The sequence below is a fragment of the Rhinatrema bivittatum genome, chromosome 13 (assembly GCF_901001135.1).
Source record: "Rhinatrema bivittatum chromosome 13, aRhiBiv1.1, whole genome shotgun sequence".
Taxonomy (NCBI): Eukaryota; Metazoa; Chordata; class Amphibia; order Gymnophiona; family Rhinatrematidae; genus Rhinatrema; species Rhinatrema bivittatum.
In genome coordinates this window covers 16,075,428-16,093,227 of record NC_042627.1, presented here as the reverse complement: position 1 = coordinate 16,093,227, position 17,800 = coordinate 16,075,428, and the positions used below count along the sequence as shown (strand labels likewise).

The following is a 17,800-nucleotide window of genomic DNA, read 5'->3' as shown; positions in this document are numbered from 1 at the left end:
AGAGCGGCTTGGCACGGGCTCGGCGCAGGCAAGGTGCACAATTGTGCACCCCCTTGCGTGTGCCAACCCCCGATTTTATAACTTGTGCACGCCTGCGCACGCAAGTTATAAAATCAGGCGTACATGTGTGCACGCTGGGTAGCCGTGCGTGCTCCTTTTAAAATCTACCCATAAGGGTAGGGGAAAGGAAGGGATAGATTTTAAAAGGAGCGCGCGCGGCATACATGTGCACGTGCTACCCGGCGCAAGTTATAAAATCGTGGGTCGGCATGCACAAGGGGGTGCACAATTGTGCACCTTGCACGCACCGAGCCCGCGCCGAGCCGCGCTGCATTCCCCGGTTCCCTACCCCCCACCCAACGTTCCCTTCCCTTCCCTTCCCCTACCTCCCCTGCCCTTTTCCCCCTACCTTTTTTTTTGGGTCTTGTTTTAAAACTTACTTCAGCCCTGGGTCTGAAGTAAGTTGCGTGTGTCGGCCAACTGCTAGTGTGCGATTCCCTGGCACAGCGACAAATATGGCCGCTGTACCGGGAGCCTGACCCATGCCCCGCCCCCTCCCCACCCCTTTTTGCAAGCCCCGCGACTTACATGCATTCTAGGGCTTTACGCGCTTCGTCGAGTCTTTTTAAAATAGGCCCGGCGCACATATCCCTTTTAAAATCTGGCTCTAAGTTTTTTGGCATTTCTTGCAAAATAACTTCTTCCAGTCGAATGCATTTCAGTGTGGCTTTATGACACATGTATGATCCCCACCAAACTTGTCTAGAAATGTCCTTCAATGGATTTGAAAGTTAGCTTCCCTAAGTCCAGCCCCAGTGCCACTGTTTCCCCTTTAATAAGAGGGAAGATTAGATTACAGTACTGATGTCAGAACTTGTTCTAGGAAGATTAGAACTAAAGAACGAGTCATTGTATATTGCCATGAAAGAAGTCCAGACTTTTTTTTTCCTGACCCTTGTTCTGTCTCCTTGGGCCAGCCAGGTCTAAGAATACTGCAAAGATAGCTATCACGGCAACCAAGAGCAGGGTAGCCAGATGATTTTCTTTGTACAGGCCAGTTCTTTTTTTTACTTATCGAGCTCAAATGTTTCATAACTGTTTACTGTTTGTGGTTCTCTGTCATTATATATTACATTGTGAACAGATGAAGACAGCAGATTTTGACAAGAAACACGACTGTTTTGTTTTTTTTTAACGGTAGCTTGTGAAGTCATTTCAGTAAAATAGATGTTTTATGTCATGGTCTTTATGTAGTATCTGAATGGATGAATGAGCACCTAGGTCGCTTGTGTCTTTTGAATAGTGTATGTTATCATATAGTAAACTGGGAGACATAAATAAGGGATTGAACATTATGCAGATATTAATAGTGAAAAATTATTAGTTACAAGAAGTTATTGACATTTATCATAGTTTCTTTATTACTTAATTTGAATTTTTGATCATCTTATATCAAGTATTAACTCATAGACACAAACATCTGAGTTAGTGATGGGAGTACAGATTCTGTGCTTGAATGATAGCTTCATGAGTTCAGTGGTAATTCCTTGCTCACTCTGTATAATTGATCAGATGACTTTCATCAAGAATAACTAAGCCCCATCCAAACTCAAGTGCACCTGGATTTTACTTGACCCAGAAATCTGGCCAATTTAAAATAGCAAAGCGTATCTCCAGTCTGCAAGGAGTGTCTGTGGTGATTGGTCTCAGTATCTTCTGTCATCCATTGCAATCTCCATTCTGGTAGTTGTAGATATGGTTAGCCTCTCTGATTTCATAGAACTCCTGACTTGTTAGAGTGTATAGGCCACCTTTCATTCATCATTCAATGTCAGGCTCACTTCGTTTACCATAGCCTGCATAACAAATGCTCCAAATGTGCAGTTATTTGGGTGCCTCTCCACCCTGCAATGAATTATGGGGTCAGGTCCTTGCTCATCAGCATCTCACACTGGCAGTGCACAGCCTACTAATCTTTTTTTTTTTTTTGGTATCTGGAGCAGTTAAACCCAGGTGTATCAACTATTTCCCCCCATCCACCAGTGGCGCAAGAATTTATTCTAGTTCTTTCCAAAAAGAAAAATTACTATCTAGGTGTTGGATGGACATGCAGATAGCGTACTCTGCTAAACCATGAGCAGAAAGAGGAGCAACTAAAGAGCAATAAATTGCATTAATTCAGACGTTAACATCAACATGAGAATCAAAATAGTAGCATCTGCAAATAAGTATATAACTAGATATTAGCTAAGTGCATCATAGAAATATTTCATCATGATAATCAGTTATTACATTTCATTGCTTCATAAAATAAATAAAAACAATATCTAAGTAAGTTCACCCCCATGGAACAAGAAAACATGAAGGCAGAGCTTATGCATAAATTCTGAGCACTTCAGTTCATAAAATTAAGGCTTCACAAGGTCATTCTGTTGCAAAGGGTGTGATGTTTTCCTCCACCATGGAATTCGCTTTCCCTCTTTAGCGAAGGCATTTTGTATGTTGCAGACTGAGTTACGGGATATAGAACTGCTTAGGAGATGGCTGGAGAAAACCACAGAGAGAGAGAGATTCATAATAATTAAAGAGAGAATAGTACACAGAAACTGATAGTGTTAAAGTTTGGACATTTGGTGAGCAATGCATTGTTGTTATGATACTTCTCATTTTTCTTTTTAGTATTATTCTCTCACATTTTGGCAGACTGAATGAATTAGTATGTAACTTAGTGTGTCATTTTTATCTTTTATGAGAGACAATTACTGTCATCTTTTGTGTTCATTGAAAAACATACGAGAAAACAATTCTTGCTTCATGCTTCATGGTCTTCACTTTCTTTCCACTAATATTATAACTTATTAGGGCGTACTGCATATGTTTGGATAAGAAAAGATAACACACACACAATACTGCTTAAAGATGTTAAGCGATTTCCCCCAGTAACCCTCCCTTTCTCTAATTTGAAGTCTGCAAGCTTCAAGGTCACCCAACACAAAACATAGATATGACAATTAAAAGAATAAGAGCACTACCCACTTAAAGCCAGCTAGCAGATTAAGAGTTACAGCATAAGCTTTACTAGTACTGAGAGCTGAAAACATCTGGCAACTACCCAGGACAGAATGTGTTAGGTTTAAAGCTAGTGGTCTCAATATGGCAATTATAAGCAGTGAACAAAGACAGGAAGTCCACCATCTTAGAGAACATATGCAGTAAGCTTTTCTTATCAGTAGCTTGGCAATATTTCAGAAAAGTTAGGCAAAGAAATCCCTTCTGAGCATCTGCAGTCCAAACGACATATAACCCCAGCACACCCTATGCTAGACAGATTCCCTGCTGAGCTCGCAATGATAATGGATCTCACAGCGTTGAAATGTCTCCAACTGAGAACCTGCTTAGCTGACTCACTATATGGGAGGGCCCAGAAGCACTTTTCCAAGAAGATGAAAGCTTCCTCTAGGTTTTTGTATATTATTACTCCCTATTAGTTGGAGAATAAATATATTTACTGTTGCTTATTGTGTTGACATATTGTTTATATTCTGTTTTGTTATTTGTTTCAGGTGTACTCATAAGGTCCTGTTCTGTACATATATTATACAGAAAAAATATAGCTTCTCATTATTTCACATAAGACATAGTGGAGCGGATTTTAAGAGGATTACGCGTATATATTACGTTTCTTTAACCGCGAATACCCGCTCCTGCGCGCGCCGAGCCTATTTTGCATAGGCCCGGCGATGCGCACAAGCCTTGGGACACGCGTATGTCCTGGGGCTTGAAAAAAGGGGCGGGGAGTGGGCGTGGTGGGCGGGGCGGGGCGGGACCGAGGCCTCCGGCACAGCAACTTATTTAACAAAGGTCAGGGGGGGTTTAGATAGGGCTGGGGGACGGGTTAGATAGGGGAAGGGAGGGGAAGGTGGGGGGAGGGCGGAGGAATGGGGAAAGCCATCGGGGCTTCCCTAGGGCTCGGCGCACACAAGGTGCACAAGTGTGCACCCCCTTGCGCGCGCCGACCCTGGATTTTATAATATGTGCGTGGCTGCGCGCGCATGTTATAAAATCGGGCATAGATTTGTGTGCAGAGAGGCAGATTGAACTAATGGAGGTGATGTCAAGGTACAAGCGAGCCCTTGGGGGCCCCTCTTTCTGAGAAAGTGGAGCAGGACTAACCTCACCAAAATATGGAGGGGAGCTCAAAGGATCAGCAATGGCTTTTGGAAACCACTGCCACTACACTGTCTGCCACCTGGAAGCAGCTGGCATCCACCTGGACAGAGTGTCCTCTCCCTGCTGGGAGGGCTCTCTCTGATGATGTAAGGGATGCAAGCATAAATCAAGAGGTAGAAGGAAAAATCCCGGCTCCTATTAGAATACCTGATGGTCCTGATCACCAGAGTGAGGGTGCAGCCAAGATAAAGAAAGAAGTAATTGAGGTTGGGCTGCCTGTGGAGAATGCACCAAAACCAAAATGAAGGTAGAGGAATAAAGTAGACCCCGCCCCCCCCAACCCTAGAATTGCCTTAGCCTGTGCAGGCAGAGGAGCAACACAAGCTGAGGTGGTTCCTCAGCCAATCCCCTACCCTGAAGAAGGTGAAAGTGGAAGCAAAGAAGGGGCAGCATAAGATGGCCCCTCACTCTAGGGGAGGGTCAAGAGATCCGGGGACAGCTATCACCACTGTCCTCTCCAGTGGGTGAATTCCCCTTCCCCCCCCATTATGCTAGATTTCATATTCCATTGGTGGAGCTGGATTAAAGGGGAGAAAAAGAGAAATAAGGTCCTCAAAATGGTGGACAGTTCGGCAGTGGATGCAGCATATGTATCTGCGGCTCCTCTGCCAGATTCTTTCCCCACCACTCTAAAGCACTGCAGATAGGAGAGAGCAGAGGATATCCTGAATCAGGAGCTGGGTCTCCTTGCTTGTTGGCAGGAGGAGAGTTTCTGTGGAGAGAAGAACCTGGATACAGGTGTGCCCCCAAGAGTCATGTGCAGGGCCTTTTGATATGAGTTACAATTCATGCTCATTGGGACCAGAACCACCGCCCTCTCTTGAAAAGGACGAAAATATCCAGGCAGAGATGCTATGTTTAGCATCTCTGCCCGGATGCATTAAGGGCACAGAAATGTCTATGTTCTTTGTGTGCTTGTGTTTCTGCATGTCCCGGTCATAATATGGTAGCTATGAGCATGTTTTTGGAATGGTTTGCAGTACCTGGTTTGTCCCTTCCGTCCCTATTTAGAAGAGAGGGCAGGAAAGAAGCAATGTGTTCACATTTCTTTTTTTTTTTTTTAATTTTGAGATTAAAATACACCCTTCTCCTTAGTTGGTGAAGGGATACGACCTCAAAAAATGAAGCAGGAGTGGCTAGAAACAGACGCAATGGAGAGTTTCCCCTTGCTAGGTCACCAGGTTTGCCAAAAGTTGTTCGGTGACATTCTTGAGCTCAGTGAAATATCCTTGAAGCTTCTACTCTGTCAGGTGTGGAACCATCTGACAGCTGTTGTTTCAGGTCATTCCTTTTGTGGTCACCCCGTGGAATGTGGAGCCCATTTGTTGATGCCCGTGGTGGAGCTACCTTGGCATTTTTTTTTTTTATTCTATACTGGCTTTAAATTTTACTGAAGATCGAAATATATTACATAAAGATTACCATTACTATTACCATTAACATTTGTAGTCTTTTGTTCAAATAGGTCCCGAGGACTGTACCTACAGCGAGGGCTACCTAATGGCAATTTCCTGCCATCTTAACACCTGTTTGTTTAAATAGATGCTGAGGAAAAACACCTGTGGCAGGGGGCACCTTTGGCAGCTCCTCTCCACGTTCACCATACAACTGAAATAGGTCCCTAGGAAAATGAGAACTACAAGTCCATGCAAAGAGTGGGGAAAAAGCAAGACGATTGGATCACCTTGTCCTCCAAAATGAGCCAGAAGTTTTCCTTAGTGGGAGAGGGGAATAAAAAAATGGAGGAAAAAACCTTGGATAAAAACAAACAAAAAGCTACGGACTGGTGAGCAAATGTGGTTTAAATTCAACCCCTTCTCTCCTATCCCCACCTCACCCAAAGGTTCTTGAACCCTTCCTGGCCATTTTCTTTATCTAGGGAATTGATCTAATCTTGCCCCAGGCTGTCTGCTCCTCTAAACTAAATAGACTTGAGAATAGGGAGGTTTTTGTCAGCTAGAAACAAGCAGGGCAGGGAGGAAGATTAAAAAGGACAAAAATGTGGAAACAATGGCAGATAAAAGGATGAAATATGAATGGTAAAACACTGACACTTCATCCAATGGTCATTTGCAGACCTCATAGTGTATTTTATTGATTTTAGGGTATTCTGTAAGGAATTCATGGCAGGGTTTGTAAAACTTTAAAATTTTATTTTTATTTATTTATTTAATTGCTTTTATATACCGACATTCGATCGAAATATCACATCGGTTTACATAAAACTGAACAAATAAGGCAGGGTCTGCTTATTTTACATTGTAACGTGGTAACTTGCCTAATAGTTAAAGAGTTAAATTTATGTTAACTGATTAATATTGATAACGCATAACAACATTGTAACTTGAAAGGAGACGTAATCTATAAAGATTGAAAGGAACCGTAAACTGTTAGGATCAATGTTTACAATGTAACTTGAGAGGAGACGTAATAGATAACGATCTGCGTGGAGACTCAGAATGGTTAGTTGGGGGTTGTTCTTTTGAGGGTAGCATTTAGGGAGTGGCTGGTGAGGGAGGGCAGGGGGGGGGGTAGAATGGGATATATATAAATAATTAGGTAGCGTGGGTTACATCAGGTCGGAACAGCGGTTGGGGGGTTTTATTTGGATGCTTAAGTCCTGCAAAAATATCTCTGTACTATTTCCACACCAGTCCCAGGATGGAGAACAGCTGCCACTATAGTGGTGACTCTTACTGGCTAATGAGCAACTCTGAGGGTCAGCTTCATTCTAGCTTCACACCCTCTAGCCCTAATCCTACCTAGGAATATCATCTGGGGAAGGGAGGAGAGAAAAGAGGAGAAAAGTGAGGATGATTACAAGAAAAGCATAGTGAAAAATGTCCTCAGTATTAAAGAAAATTGTCCCCAAATCTTCAATATCCCTTTTTAATTAATGAGTTGAATCAGCAAGCTGGATGGTTTATTACGTTTTCTCCAGCTTGAAGCATTTCAGTGAAAATAAAATCCTAAGGCTTTTGCTGTCACCTACAGGTGACTGGAAGTTTTACTCCAGAATTTTAGAAACTCCTTCTGAAATGACAATGATACCAAGCACATTGCCCCAGTAAATGACAAGCATGCCATCAGTTATAAAGTACACAATGTATCTACATACTGTACACAAAATATACTTGGCACTCGTATGGTTCACTGTTGGGTCGCTCCAATATTCAGGATGTTCTGTTTCTTTGTATTCTTTCTGGTCCCTCCCCCTCCCTCCTTTCTGCTTGAATTTGGTCATTTTCAGCAAGGAATGTATTTGAGGTCCCTGGATTTATTTAATAGGGATATAGCGTTCCTTGCCCATAACCAGATGTTATTCAGCTGCTACTTTTCTTATTATTCTACTAACACATCTCTCCTGCTTCTCCACCTCCCTTCCCCTTCCCCCTCCCCCTTTTTGTTTACACCCCACTTGTAATGCTACCTGTGATTTACTTGTATAATCGAGCAACATTTATTTATTTATTTAAAATGTATTTTATTTATTATTTAACAGTTTTATATCCCGCAGTCCAGGTAACAATGTTACTAATCACTTCGGTTCACATTTCAACAATTACAATGACAATATAACGCATAGCTTATAATGTCTTACATAGAACAGGGGGGTGAACTTGGAGAAAGTTAACAAAGAACTGGGAGATTATAACTTATATACAAGTAGTTTAGAAGACCCGTATGTGAAGTCAATAGAGCTGTCATTGGAAAGAACTAGAGTCACTGTTTTGACAATCATTTGGAGAAGCAGGTGTGTATAGGATAGTATTTTTTGAAGGAAGTAGCGAGGGTGTAGAAGGAGGAAGGGGGCGGAATAGTTAAACCATGGTGATCTTACGAGGATAGAGGTTAAGAAAATGCTTGATTGAACAGCCAGGTCTTAAGTCTTTTTTTGAAGGTGGGTGTCGATTGTTCGAGCCTGAGGTCTGGAGGGAGAGAATTCCAGTGTAAAGGTCCTGCAGTGGAAAGGGCTCTTCTACTTAGTGTTGATTTTATAGGGTGTGCCTGAAGAGTGCCTTTCTGGCCTTGTCTCATTGGTCGAGTGGTAGTGTGAGGCTGTAATGGGATTGTGAGCTCAATTGGTGTGGAATTGTGGATGACTTTGTGAATGATTGAAAGGGTCTTGTAAAGGATTCTATATTCTATATACTGCATATCAAAATTTCTATGCAGTTTAACATTAAAAAAACTCACAATAAACTCAAATCATAATAGACAAAATTATAATCAATAAGAACATAAAATAAATAACAGAGTAGTAAAATTAAAATAACTAATCTAAGACTACTCCTTGTACCAGACTAAACCCCAGACTTCCTCAGTCAATTTGATCTACCTGTAGCTATGCATCAGTGAATCCCCGTGAAAGCAATTGTGCTTTAAGATGCTTTCTGAACGTTGCATTTATTTACTCATTCCGTTTTGACTTGATGAAGGCAGTGGGACAACTCAGAAAGTATCATAAAAGCATCGAGTTAATCCAGTAAAAAAGGAACATCCGACTTTTGAGTTGACATTTTACTGAAATAGTTCAACCTTCCTGAAAAGGGGGATACGAATCCGGGTAGCCAGTTTGGACTTGGATACCAGATGGCTCCATGACACCAGGGGTACGGGGGTAACATCAGGACAGGCTCCTAATGACATGGAGCCATCTGGCATAGCAGCGCCGCCAGTACAGGGACACCAAGTGCGTTTTATCTCCCACAAAACCATGAACAGCTGAGCGTACAGAAGTAGGTATGCAAGGTACCACGCCCACTGACATGACGTCAAAGAACATGAGCCTGAGGCCCGGGTCAGCTGAGAGGGTTGAAGCTACCCAATCCCTGATCACATGACAGCACGTGGGGCGCTGATTTGTCGCTGGTCAGCTGACAAGTTGTAAACGGCAGCGTGATCCGTCGATAGGAGAGGTGATCATTATGGTGAGTTTCCGGCCGGTGACAGTAACGTTTTGCTTTTTATTTTTAAATTGTTGCTCCAGTGAGTCACTCGCTGCATATTATAATGAGGATTATTAGTGCAGTTCTAGGTTACGGGTCCTGAAGCTTTGATAGTCGTGCCGCAGCTTTTGCAGCGAGGGCTTCTTTAGCCTCAGCTCGGAAGAAGGTTTGCCAGAGCGAGTGATGGGAACCAGGGCTGGGCCACCGAAACCTGCCCAGCTGCTTGTGGATTTAGTGCAGTGTTTTTTACTTGGCTGCCGGGGGAGTATTAGGAGGTGCAGCCCGTTGCCTGGAGGAATGGGTCGTGTCAAATATCTAAGGTACGGGAGACAGTTATTTCCCAGTGAAAGGGAAGTCCCAAAATAAGAGTTCCCGACATGAAACTCGGGGGAGTAGATAAAGGAAGAAAATAATTCTGCACAGACAGTGAATCAAACATGTGTACAGACTTTCTTTCCCCTTGCCAGCTGGGGAGACTGACCTTGGTAATTTCGCTTCTGCCTGTTCCTTTTTTTTGTTTTGTTTTTGCAGAGGTTTCGGTTCTGTGGAGATTTGGATTGCCCTGACTGGGTCCTGGCAGAAATCAGCACCTTGGCCAAAATCGTTAAGTGGAAATCTTTCTTAAAGACTAGGTGGCTAGAGATATCGTTCAGACTCTCAGCAAAACTGTTTGGGTGGAGATGATTAAAACACAGAACGTTGGATGGACTAAGAAGGGAAGGTTATGAGTTTTACAACTAGACTTACAGTGCTGCACAGATGCACACGAGAGAGCTCCTGCTCCTTAGAGCTTGTAATCTAGTCAGAGACACATAGACAAGATGCACATATATCTCTTATATTGTCACTTAGCACAGCTAATTGCACAGTGCTTACTTACTTTGCCCCATGTACTGCCTGGAATATGCATGATGGAACATGCAGTAAATCTTCTGTTACTGAGAAGCCAAGCTGTGGTATTAAGGAGAAACTGAACTAATAACTGAAAGGAGCCTTATGCTATATATTAAGATCTTTAAGACCAGGGAGATGAGAAAGGGCAGAGAGTTTAAGAGGAGGGGATAAGTGGAAGTAATACATTTATTTACATTTTGGTTGTGTACTTTACCAGCTGTGTATTGGTTCTTGATGTACACTATGCATTCCTAAATTGGATTGAAATAACATTTTTTAATCCAAAAAGAGACTGAATCACTTTGTGTTTGCAGACAAATGGATTGTATTTGGGTGTCTAATTCTTATTTTTACCTGAATCATGTTTTTTTTTCTGCTTTTATAAATGTTTAGAAAGAGTATAAGGATAGAGCTCAATACATTAATCTGAATAGAAATGACAAACTTAATGTTTGTGATTGCAGATTGAAAATGGGCCACATGAGCAGAAATCCGAGGTCTCTGAAAAGAGCGGGCATCAGACAGGGAATAGGTGTAGGAAGCAGGGTGTTTTGCTGTGATGCTTGGATTGAAAATGACAGCCCGAGTTACATAATCTTCCTATTTTCTTTTCAGTCCTCTGTGAAACTGAAGCTCATTTGTGCTCAGGTGCTGAAAGATCTGCTGGGGGAGGGGATCGATGTGAGTAACCATGTTTTATTTTCCACATTATAAGCAAAGAAATCTGGAAACTGATGGTTTCTCTGAGACAGAATTGAAGGTCATCCAGTGAGAGGTGGAAGAACACCAGAGCTAAAGACATGTATTTCCATGCCCAAACCCCTGATATTATGATTTATTACAAAGTGCATACACATTTTTGCATGACAAGTGTTTACAGGTGCTAATCGAGCACATGGAAAATTCAGTGTTCTGTTACACAAGCACAGAAACAGCAGGCATCAGGAGCTAATGTGACATGCCCAGTTGCACAGTCAGCAATCAGCTAGTACTACATCCTGAGCCTCCTGAGCATTTCTCTTTACAATAAGGAGAGAATGGGGGGGGGGAAAGAGCTGGGACTCAGAGTAGAAAGCCATATAAAGCCTTAAGACTTTGCTCTTCAAGCATGCACAGGACAGTTGTACAAGGTCCTTGTGTGCTCATGCTTAGCTCTTTCCAATAGCCAGCTGTGGGAGAGACTGCAAAAGGGACCCTCTTTGATTCGGTACTGTATCCTCTCAACCATTGGACCATAGGCAGATCCAGTGAGGAAGCACTTTGCTTTCTGTTGCACTAAAAGAGCCATTGTATAATAAGGCATGTTAATGGAATAGAGCATCTATCTTACCCAGAAAAACTAAAAAGTCCAGAAGTATTTCCTAGTGGGAAAAAGTTAAAGAGGATTTAATGATGACAACGTAGAAGTATAGCAGTTTCATTTACAGAAGGAATCTGTGCAATGCATACACTCAGGATTATGATGGCTTCTTTCTCTTGCAGTATGAAAAGATTTTGAAGTTAACATCAGATGCCAGATTTGGTGAGTATAGTCCTCTGTGCCTGGCCCCCTTCTTTCCATGCCCTTCTTTATCTCTGGTGATTCTTCTTTTACTGTGCTAGTGGAACGTGAAAAGGTGACGGTTGTGCAACACCTGCCTGTGTAGTGGCTGGGCCTGCTCCCATCTCTTTCATTAAGAAGCTGTCTTGCATGATGTCCACCTCCCTTCCTTATATAGGCCCAAAACTGCAGGTCCCTCCAGACCAGTGCTTGTCTTTGGCTGACTGAAAGAGGTTACAGTGAGAATCCCAAACTACTCCTATGAGAAACCTAAGTTGAGTGTGGCATGGAGAAGTAGCCTAGTGGTTAGAGCAGCAGGCGGTAATCCAGGCAAGCCAGGGCTCGTAGCCCAGTGCCACTCCATGTTACCTTTCACAAGTCACTGTACCCTCTGTTGTCTCAGGTATGAATTTACCTTGTGAGTGCTCTGGGGGAAGTGCCTGACAAAGTGGCATATAAATAAAGTGTTCCAATAATAATTTGCCTCTGTTCTCCTGGGGTATCTTTCTCTTTCTTCTTTCTCAGAGTCTGGAGATGTGAAGGCAACTGTTGCTGTCCTAAGTTTCATTTTATCAAGTGCAGCCAAGCATAATGTGGACAGTGAGTCTCTGTCGAGTGAGCTACAGCAGCTGGGACTTCCCAAAGGTACTGGGCTGAAAGGGGAAATGCAAAAGGGTGGAGGGACTGCACTTGAGAGCTACAAGTTCAAGATGCTCATGTCCTGGGATACTGATGGGGGTCACTGTCAGTCCTGATCTTGGTGAGGGGGATGGGAGCGTGAGGTGAAGGTTTGGGGATCTTGGCTGCTGGGTACAGTATAAACTGTCTTCATGGCTGCACGATTAATGCTGCTCTCTGCTGTGGGTTGGAGGTGATCCTGACCATGACATTTCCTCTGCATGCCTTTGCTTTGTAGAACACGCCACTGGATTGTGTCGCTCATATGAAGATAAACAGAGTTCCTTACAGGACAGGCTGAGTGCCTGCAGCTTAAGGTGTAAGTTATACATATTTCTGCTTAGCATACCTTTTGGAAAAGTGGCATGCAGAGAGCGTCACTCTGAGATACAAAGTCTAGGAAGGAGAATTCTATCTGGCCCTTTAGAGGACCTTGCATGATGAGAAAAGAAGGAAAAAGCCTGAGATGCTGGTTCCTTCATGTCCTGCCCTTCAGAACAGCAATAGGGTGCAGGATAGCTTTGGGGTCTTCCAGAGGGAGCTAGTGCACAGGATGCTTGGGTCCATCATTTTCAAGTAATTCGTGAGGCACGTGCGACCTCAGACACTAGGCTGCTGGCAGTTTGCAATAGAATTTAGGGCTGGATTATGGGAAAATATCAGCCTGGGGATTTTTATCCATACTGGCCCATGGGTATACAATTGTATGTTATGTTGACCACTTAAGTATAACTAAATTATGAAATAAAAGATAAAAACATGGAAAATTCCAACATCGTAATATAGTGAAAATTTTAAATACTTATGCCCTGTACATACCCGGATCAGTCCAGACCGTGGGTTGAGCCTCCTGTCCAGCAGATGGAGACAGACCAAAACTGAAAGGGTATCCTATATAAGGACAGAGCCTACCCTGCAGCCCTTCAGTATTTGTCTCCAGCAAATGCAGGCAGCTGAACCTGCGGCTCCCTTCCTTTTCTCAATTTCTTTCTACCTGTGTGATTGTTCCTTATCCTGTGGTGTTGTCTATCAGATCAAGCAAGTATTAAGTTATTTCTGTAAAAAGATTCAAAACTCCTGCTTTGAGAGACAGCTCTGTCTCCCCGCTGTTAGGGATCCTAGGGGAAGTGCTGAAAGTGCAAAAAGCTAAATATAAATAAAATATTGTCACCCCCACGTATGAATAGACTGCAGACGTGTCCTGTTCTTTATATAGATAGAATTCTGTCACTTTGTCCCCATGTCCTTGTCTGCGCTGACTCTTTTCTTGGTTAGCGGTGTGGTATGTTGACTAAATCAGAGCTGTGAAATGTGGTGATCCCAGTTAGATTCCTTGGGCTACCATGCCACAAGCAAGATTGCTCTGGTTTACTTTTGGTTTTTTTTTTGTTTTTTACATTTCCTGTCTCTGTCCTCCTTTTTCTGTATCTCTCAGTGCCATGTTGTTCTCTCTCTTTAAATTCTTTGTGTGCTTCTCCCCTCAGTGTCCCGCCTGGACTCTGTCTCTTGGCGCGTGGATTACACACTCGGCTCCAGTGAAATCCAGCAGGTCAATGAACCACTCATCCACCTAAAGCTGAACGTGCGAGATGGTGACAGGGGAGTCACAGAACCCGTGGCCATGACTGTCTCAGCAGCGAAGTTCCAGGTCCTACTGGCCGGTGTGTGAATTTAATATTTCAAAACAGTGTGATTCCACTTTACAGGACTTGCACATGGGAACCTTCAACTACTTTTAATTTCTGCTAAGGGATGCCCCTCCAATCTCCGCTTGATACTGCTTAACACCTCTTATTATGGGAATTACCATCTCAACGGCGTCCTCTACATCAGGGGTGGCCAACTCTAGTACTCGAGAGCCACGAACAAGCCTGGTTTTCAGGATATGCATTAGAGAGATCTGCATGCACTGCTTTCATTGGATGTGAATATCCTGAAAAGCAGGTGGGCGCTGGACACCCCTGTTCTAGATAAAAATGCGCCTTTCTCTCAGCCTTTCCATTGCAGAAAGGCTCCCTGTCCTCTAGAACATCTTTTTTTTTTTTAATGTTACAGTAATCTACGATCCCAGTCTTTCTCCAGGATCAGTATGGCTGCTCAAACATTGTGTAAATCAAGTAAATCACCACCTTAATTGTCTGCCTTTCCAGTTCCATTGCGGGGAAGGAAGAGCAGAGAGACAATCTTGCCCCAGATTCTTACCCTTGTTCATTCCTTGTAATTTTTTTTTTTTTTTTTTTTTTTAAAGAACTCAGACAGGCGCAGGACATGATGAACTCCCTGAACTGAAGACTGGGGAAACCGTGGAGGAGGAACAGACAGGTTTCTGCAAGCCTAGAGCAGATCAGATCCTGTTCCTTTCATAGACTGGTGCTCTCTGCTGCCACACTCCCTCAGATGTACCCAGATTGCCTTCAAGTGGCGGAAATGGCAGTCCTCTGACCCAATGGTTTGCTGGCAAGAGGAAGACACTTAGGAGCAACTTGCTCCAGCACTCTGTTTACCACCTTACCATGGAGGCAGAAGGTAGTAAGTCCAGACCAGAAGAGGAGCCTCCCATCCCTGCCCTAGAGCTGCTTTCGCCGCCTGTGCACCCATTTTATCCCCACCCCCACTTAACAGGGACTGTAATAAGTTCTAAAGCTCAGGCTTGTCCTATGCTGGTTGTGGTGTTTTTCATTACTACATTCAGCTGTGTCATTTAATCACTTTTCTACTGCGATTCCTAACCTATAAAACTATCCTTCAATGGAGACTTCTGGTTTACCTGCCTTCCCCCCTCACCCTGAATCATGGGCAGAAGGTTCAATAAACCTTAAGTCACAGCTGGAGAGGGGAGCCTTGCCTGCTGAAACCCAGAAATATTTACTCAGATCATTACCTGCTCTGGACCTGGCTTTACAGCCCTAAACAGTGACTACAGATCATCTCGAGTGTTTATGTATTAGACATTTTGATGATGCTGCAAAACAAAATCTTGTGTAAAGTTTATACAGTTGCTGACTGTTATGAGTATCCCTCGTGTGGACCCTGAATGGGTGCAGTCTGCGTCCCATACTATTCTCTGCATCTCCTATCCAATGTGGCCGAAAGCAGATTTTTCATTATTAACAATGACATTTGTTCCTCATCTCTAGGGGACAGGGAAGAACACCAACCGGCCAGGGTTCCAGGCTCTCCAGAACGCATACGTATGTCATGAATTGCATAAGAGGGAGGTGTGGCATATAAATATGTTGCAGGCATAGTCATTGGTGATATCCTGTAACTCTGACTGGTGGGGGTCCCTAAGGACTGGGTTGGGAACTGCCACTTTATAACAGAACACTGTAAATCCACTAAGTAAACAGGAGGCATTCATATCTTGCTTGCTGACTTCCAGATGATATCTGTTCAGTTTAGTTTTTTTGACAACTTTAGTGCCAGTACAGTCAACATGATACAAGGCTAGAGATGGGGGGTTTCTGTAACTAAGGTTAATTGACAAACTGATGATATTTAAATAATTGGATTATATGAGCTTCTGTGTAGGAGGTAACTTAATCGTTTTGTAGTTACACTGTAACTTGTATTATGAGAGTTTATACTAGCAATAAACATTTTCAATAGATTCTAGAACACAGACTCCTCGCAAAAGCAGCTTGGAAGTCTCTTCTTTACCTACCCCCACTCTGTTCTTTTCTACAGTGCTCAGACCCAATGAAGTGTTTTATCTGAAAAAGTGCCACATTACCAGCTTCACTCGCTTGAATAGGTCTGGTTTATGAGTAAAAAGGCATTAAGCTGCCCAGAGTTTTAAGTAGAACTTCCTCTGTTTCTGGAGTCTGGGAGAAGAGCTCTGCAAAATATTTATTCCTAATAGTGATCATAGATAAATTTACCATGTAAGATAAAGAAATAGAATACATTTGCTTAATAGACACAAGACTACATTATAATGAGCTCAATGTAACCCAGGCATTCCATGGGTTACCAGTAAGCTCTGGTGTTTAGTGACAATGGCAGTTTGAACAGAACCAACCTATTCTCTCTCTAAGGCAGCTCCTCCCTTTGAGGAGTCTGGAGTGGCCATCTTCCTGTGAGTCTATTTAAGAGCTAAGGGAGCAGTCCTTTAGATTAGCTGAGAGTTTGGAGCAAGAGAGCTTTTATCTCATGTTATTTTTCAGGCCCAGTCACTAAAGGCAGGCTAACCATGCATGTTGTCCTGACCAGGGGCAGGAGCGATTCCCGTTTCCAGTACAGAATCTGATTGAGTTCCCTCTGGGTCTAGGGATGTTTGCTATTTTTATTTAGGAGCCTCACTGGATACCTAGGCCTGGGGAACTGTGTGTGTGAACTGCCCAGGGATAGGGAAGATGCACCCCTGACATGGTGGTGACCTGCTGGGAGGAGGGGACTCTGCTCTAAGTTTATGTTCCAGTGTGGGGAAAGAACCTTTTTGTTAGAAGATCAAGGAGGAGGGGTTTTGGCTGCCTCATCCTTCCTGCTAGAAGCAAGAAATAGCTTGTTTCAAAAAGGGTCCAGTGAGAGTACTAAAGAGACTGTGTACGATCGAGGAGATCCTGAAGATCTACTAACGTGAGTAAAGGGAAAAAAACATCACTATTCACTGCCCTGGGGAGAGAAACAGAGGATTTACTGTCTGTGCTATAGACTTTGCTATTTTCATCAGCTTGGAAGGGGTTTCTTTATTTTTATTTAAAATCTTTTCTATACTGTTATGTACCATCACAACGGTTTACAGTAAGACACTAAAGACTCTGCCCATTAGGAAACTCCACTTAATTAAACCAAGAAAGTGAATGTTTCCCCTTACCCTGGCATAAGTGAGTCTTACACAGATAGAGGAAAGACTGCAGATTAATTGAAGAGGGATTTCTTTGGTGCTGCAGTTTGAGTTTTATGCTATTCACCATCCGTGTTTAAAAGTAAAGACTTTCATTTTGGACTCTAATCTAGCAGCTCGAGTCTTTATTGCTGCAGTCACTGCACACACATCAAGGATTATCATCCTCCCCAGGGCCAACTATGTCCATCTGGGAACGTGCAAGGAAGCTATGCCTATGACATTGGGACCTGAGAGGACTCCTTGCTTCCCCAGTCCATTGAATCCATACCTTGGGAAGAAAATACAAGAGCTAGTCAGGGACCCTGCCCCAAAGAGTATAAATAACTTTATGGCCTCATCTGTGCTTGACCAGCACAATATATTACATTTTTGAAGGCACTATATTTGTATTTATTGTATTTCTATGTTTAAGTATGTTTTAGTTTTTAATTTAAGTTTTATTTTTTAATATCAGATTATGTATGTTTTTACTTTTATTAACTGTTTTGATTAATTTCCCAATTGTAAAAGTGGTATACAACCATTTTTAAATAAATAGAAAGTATATAGCTAATCACCTACTGGCCCTTAAGTGTGTGTCTCTCTATATGTTGTTTGACACCTCATCCTATTTCCATAAGAGTGTAATAAAATGTAGGAGTATCAGTTGGAGCAATGGTT

At 42.8% G+C, this 17,800-nt stretch overlaps 1 protein-coding gene across 1 annotated transcript; it reads left to right on the top strand.

Annotated features, from left to right (window-relative positions):
* The first annotated feature begins 9,032 nt into the window (after window positions 1-9,032).
* Window positions 9,033-16,687, top strand: COMMD4 (COMM domain containing 4). The gene is made up of 8 exons (XM_029575974.1): window positions 9,033-9,161; window positions 9,711-9,782; window positions 10,689-10,754; window positions 11,556-11,595; window positions 12,139-12,258; window positions 12,530-12,610; window positions 13,776-13,952; window positions 14,540-16,687. Exons 1-8 carry the CDS (start codon window positions 9,159-9,161, stop codon window positions 14,578-14,580), a joined length of 600 nt encoding a protein of 199 aa, XP_029431834.1. The 5' UTR covers window positions 9,033-9,158; the 3' UTR covers window positions 14,581-16,687.
* Window positions 16,688-17,800: the final 1,113 nt, after the last annotated feature.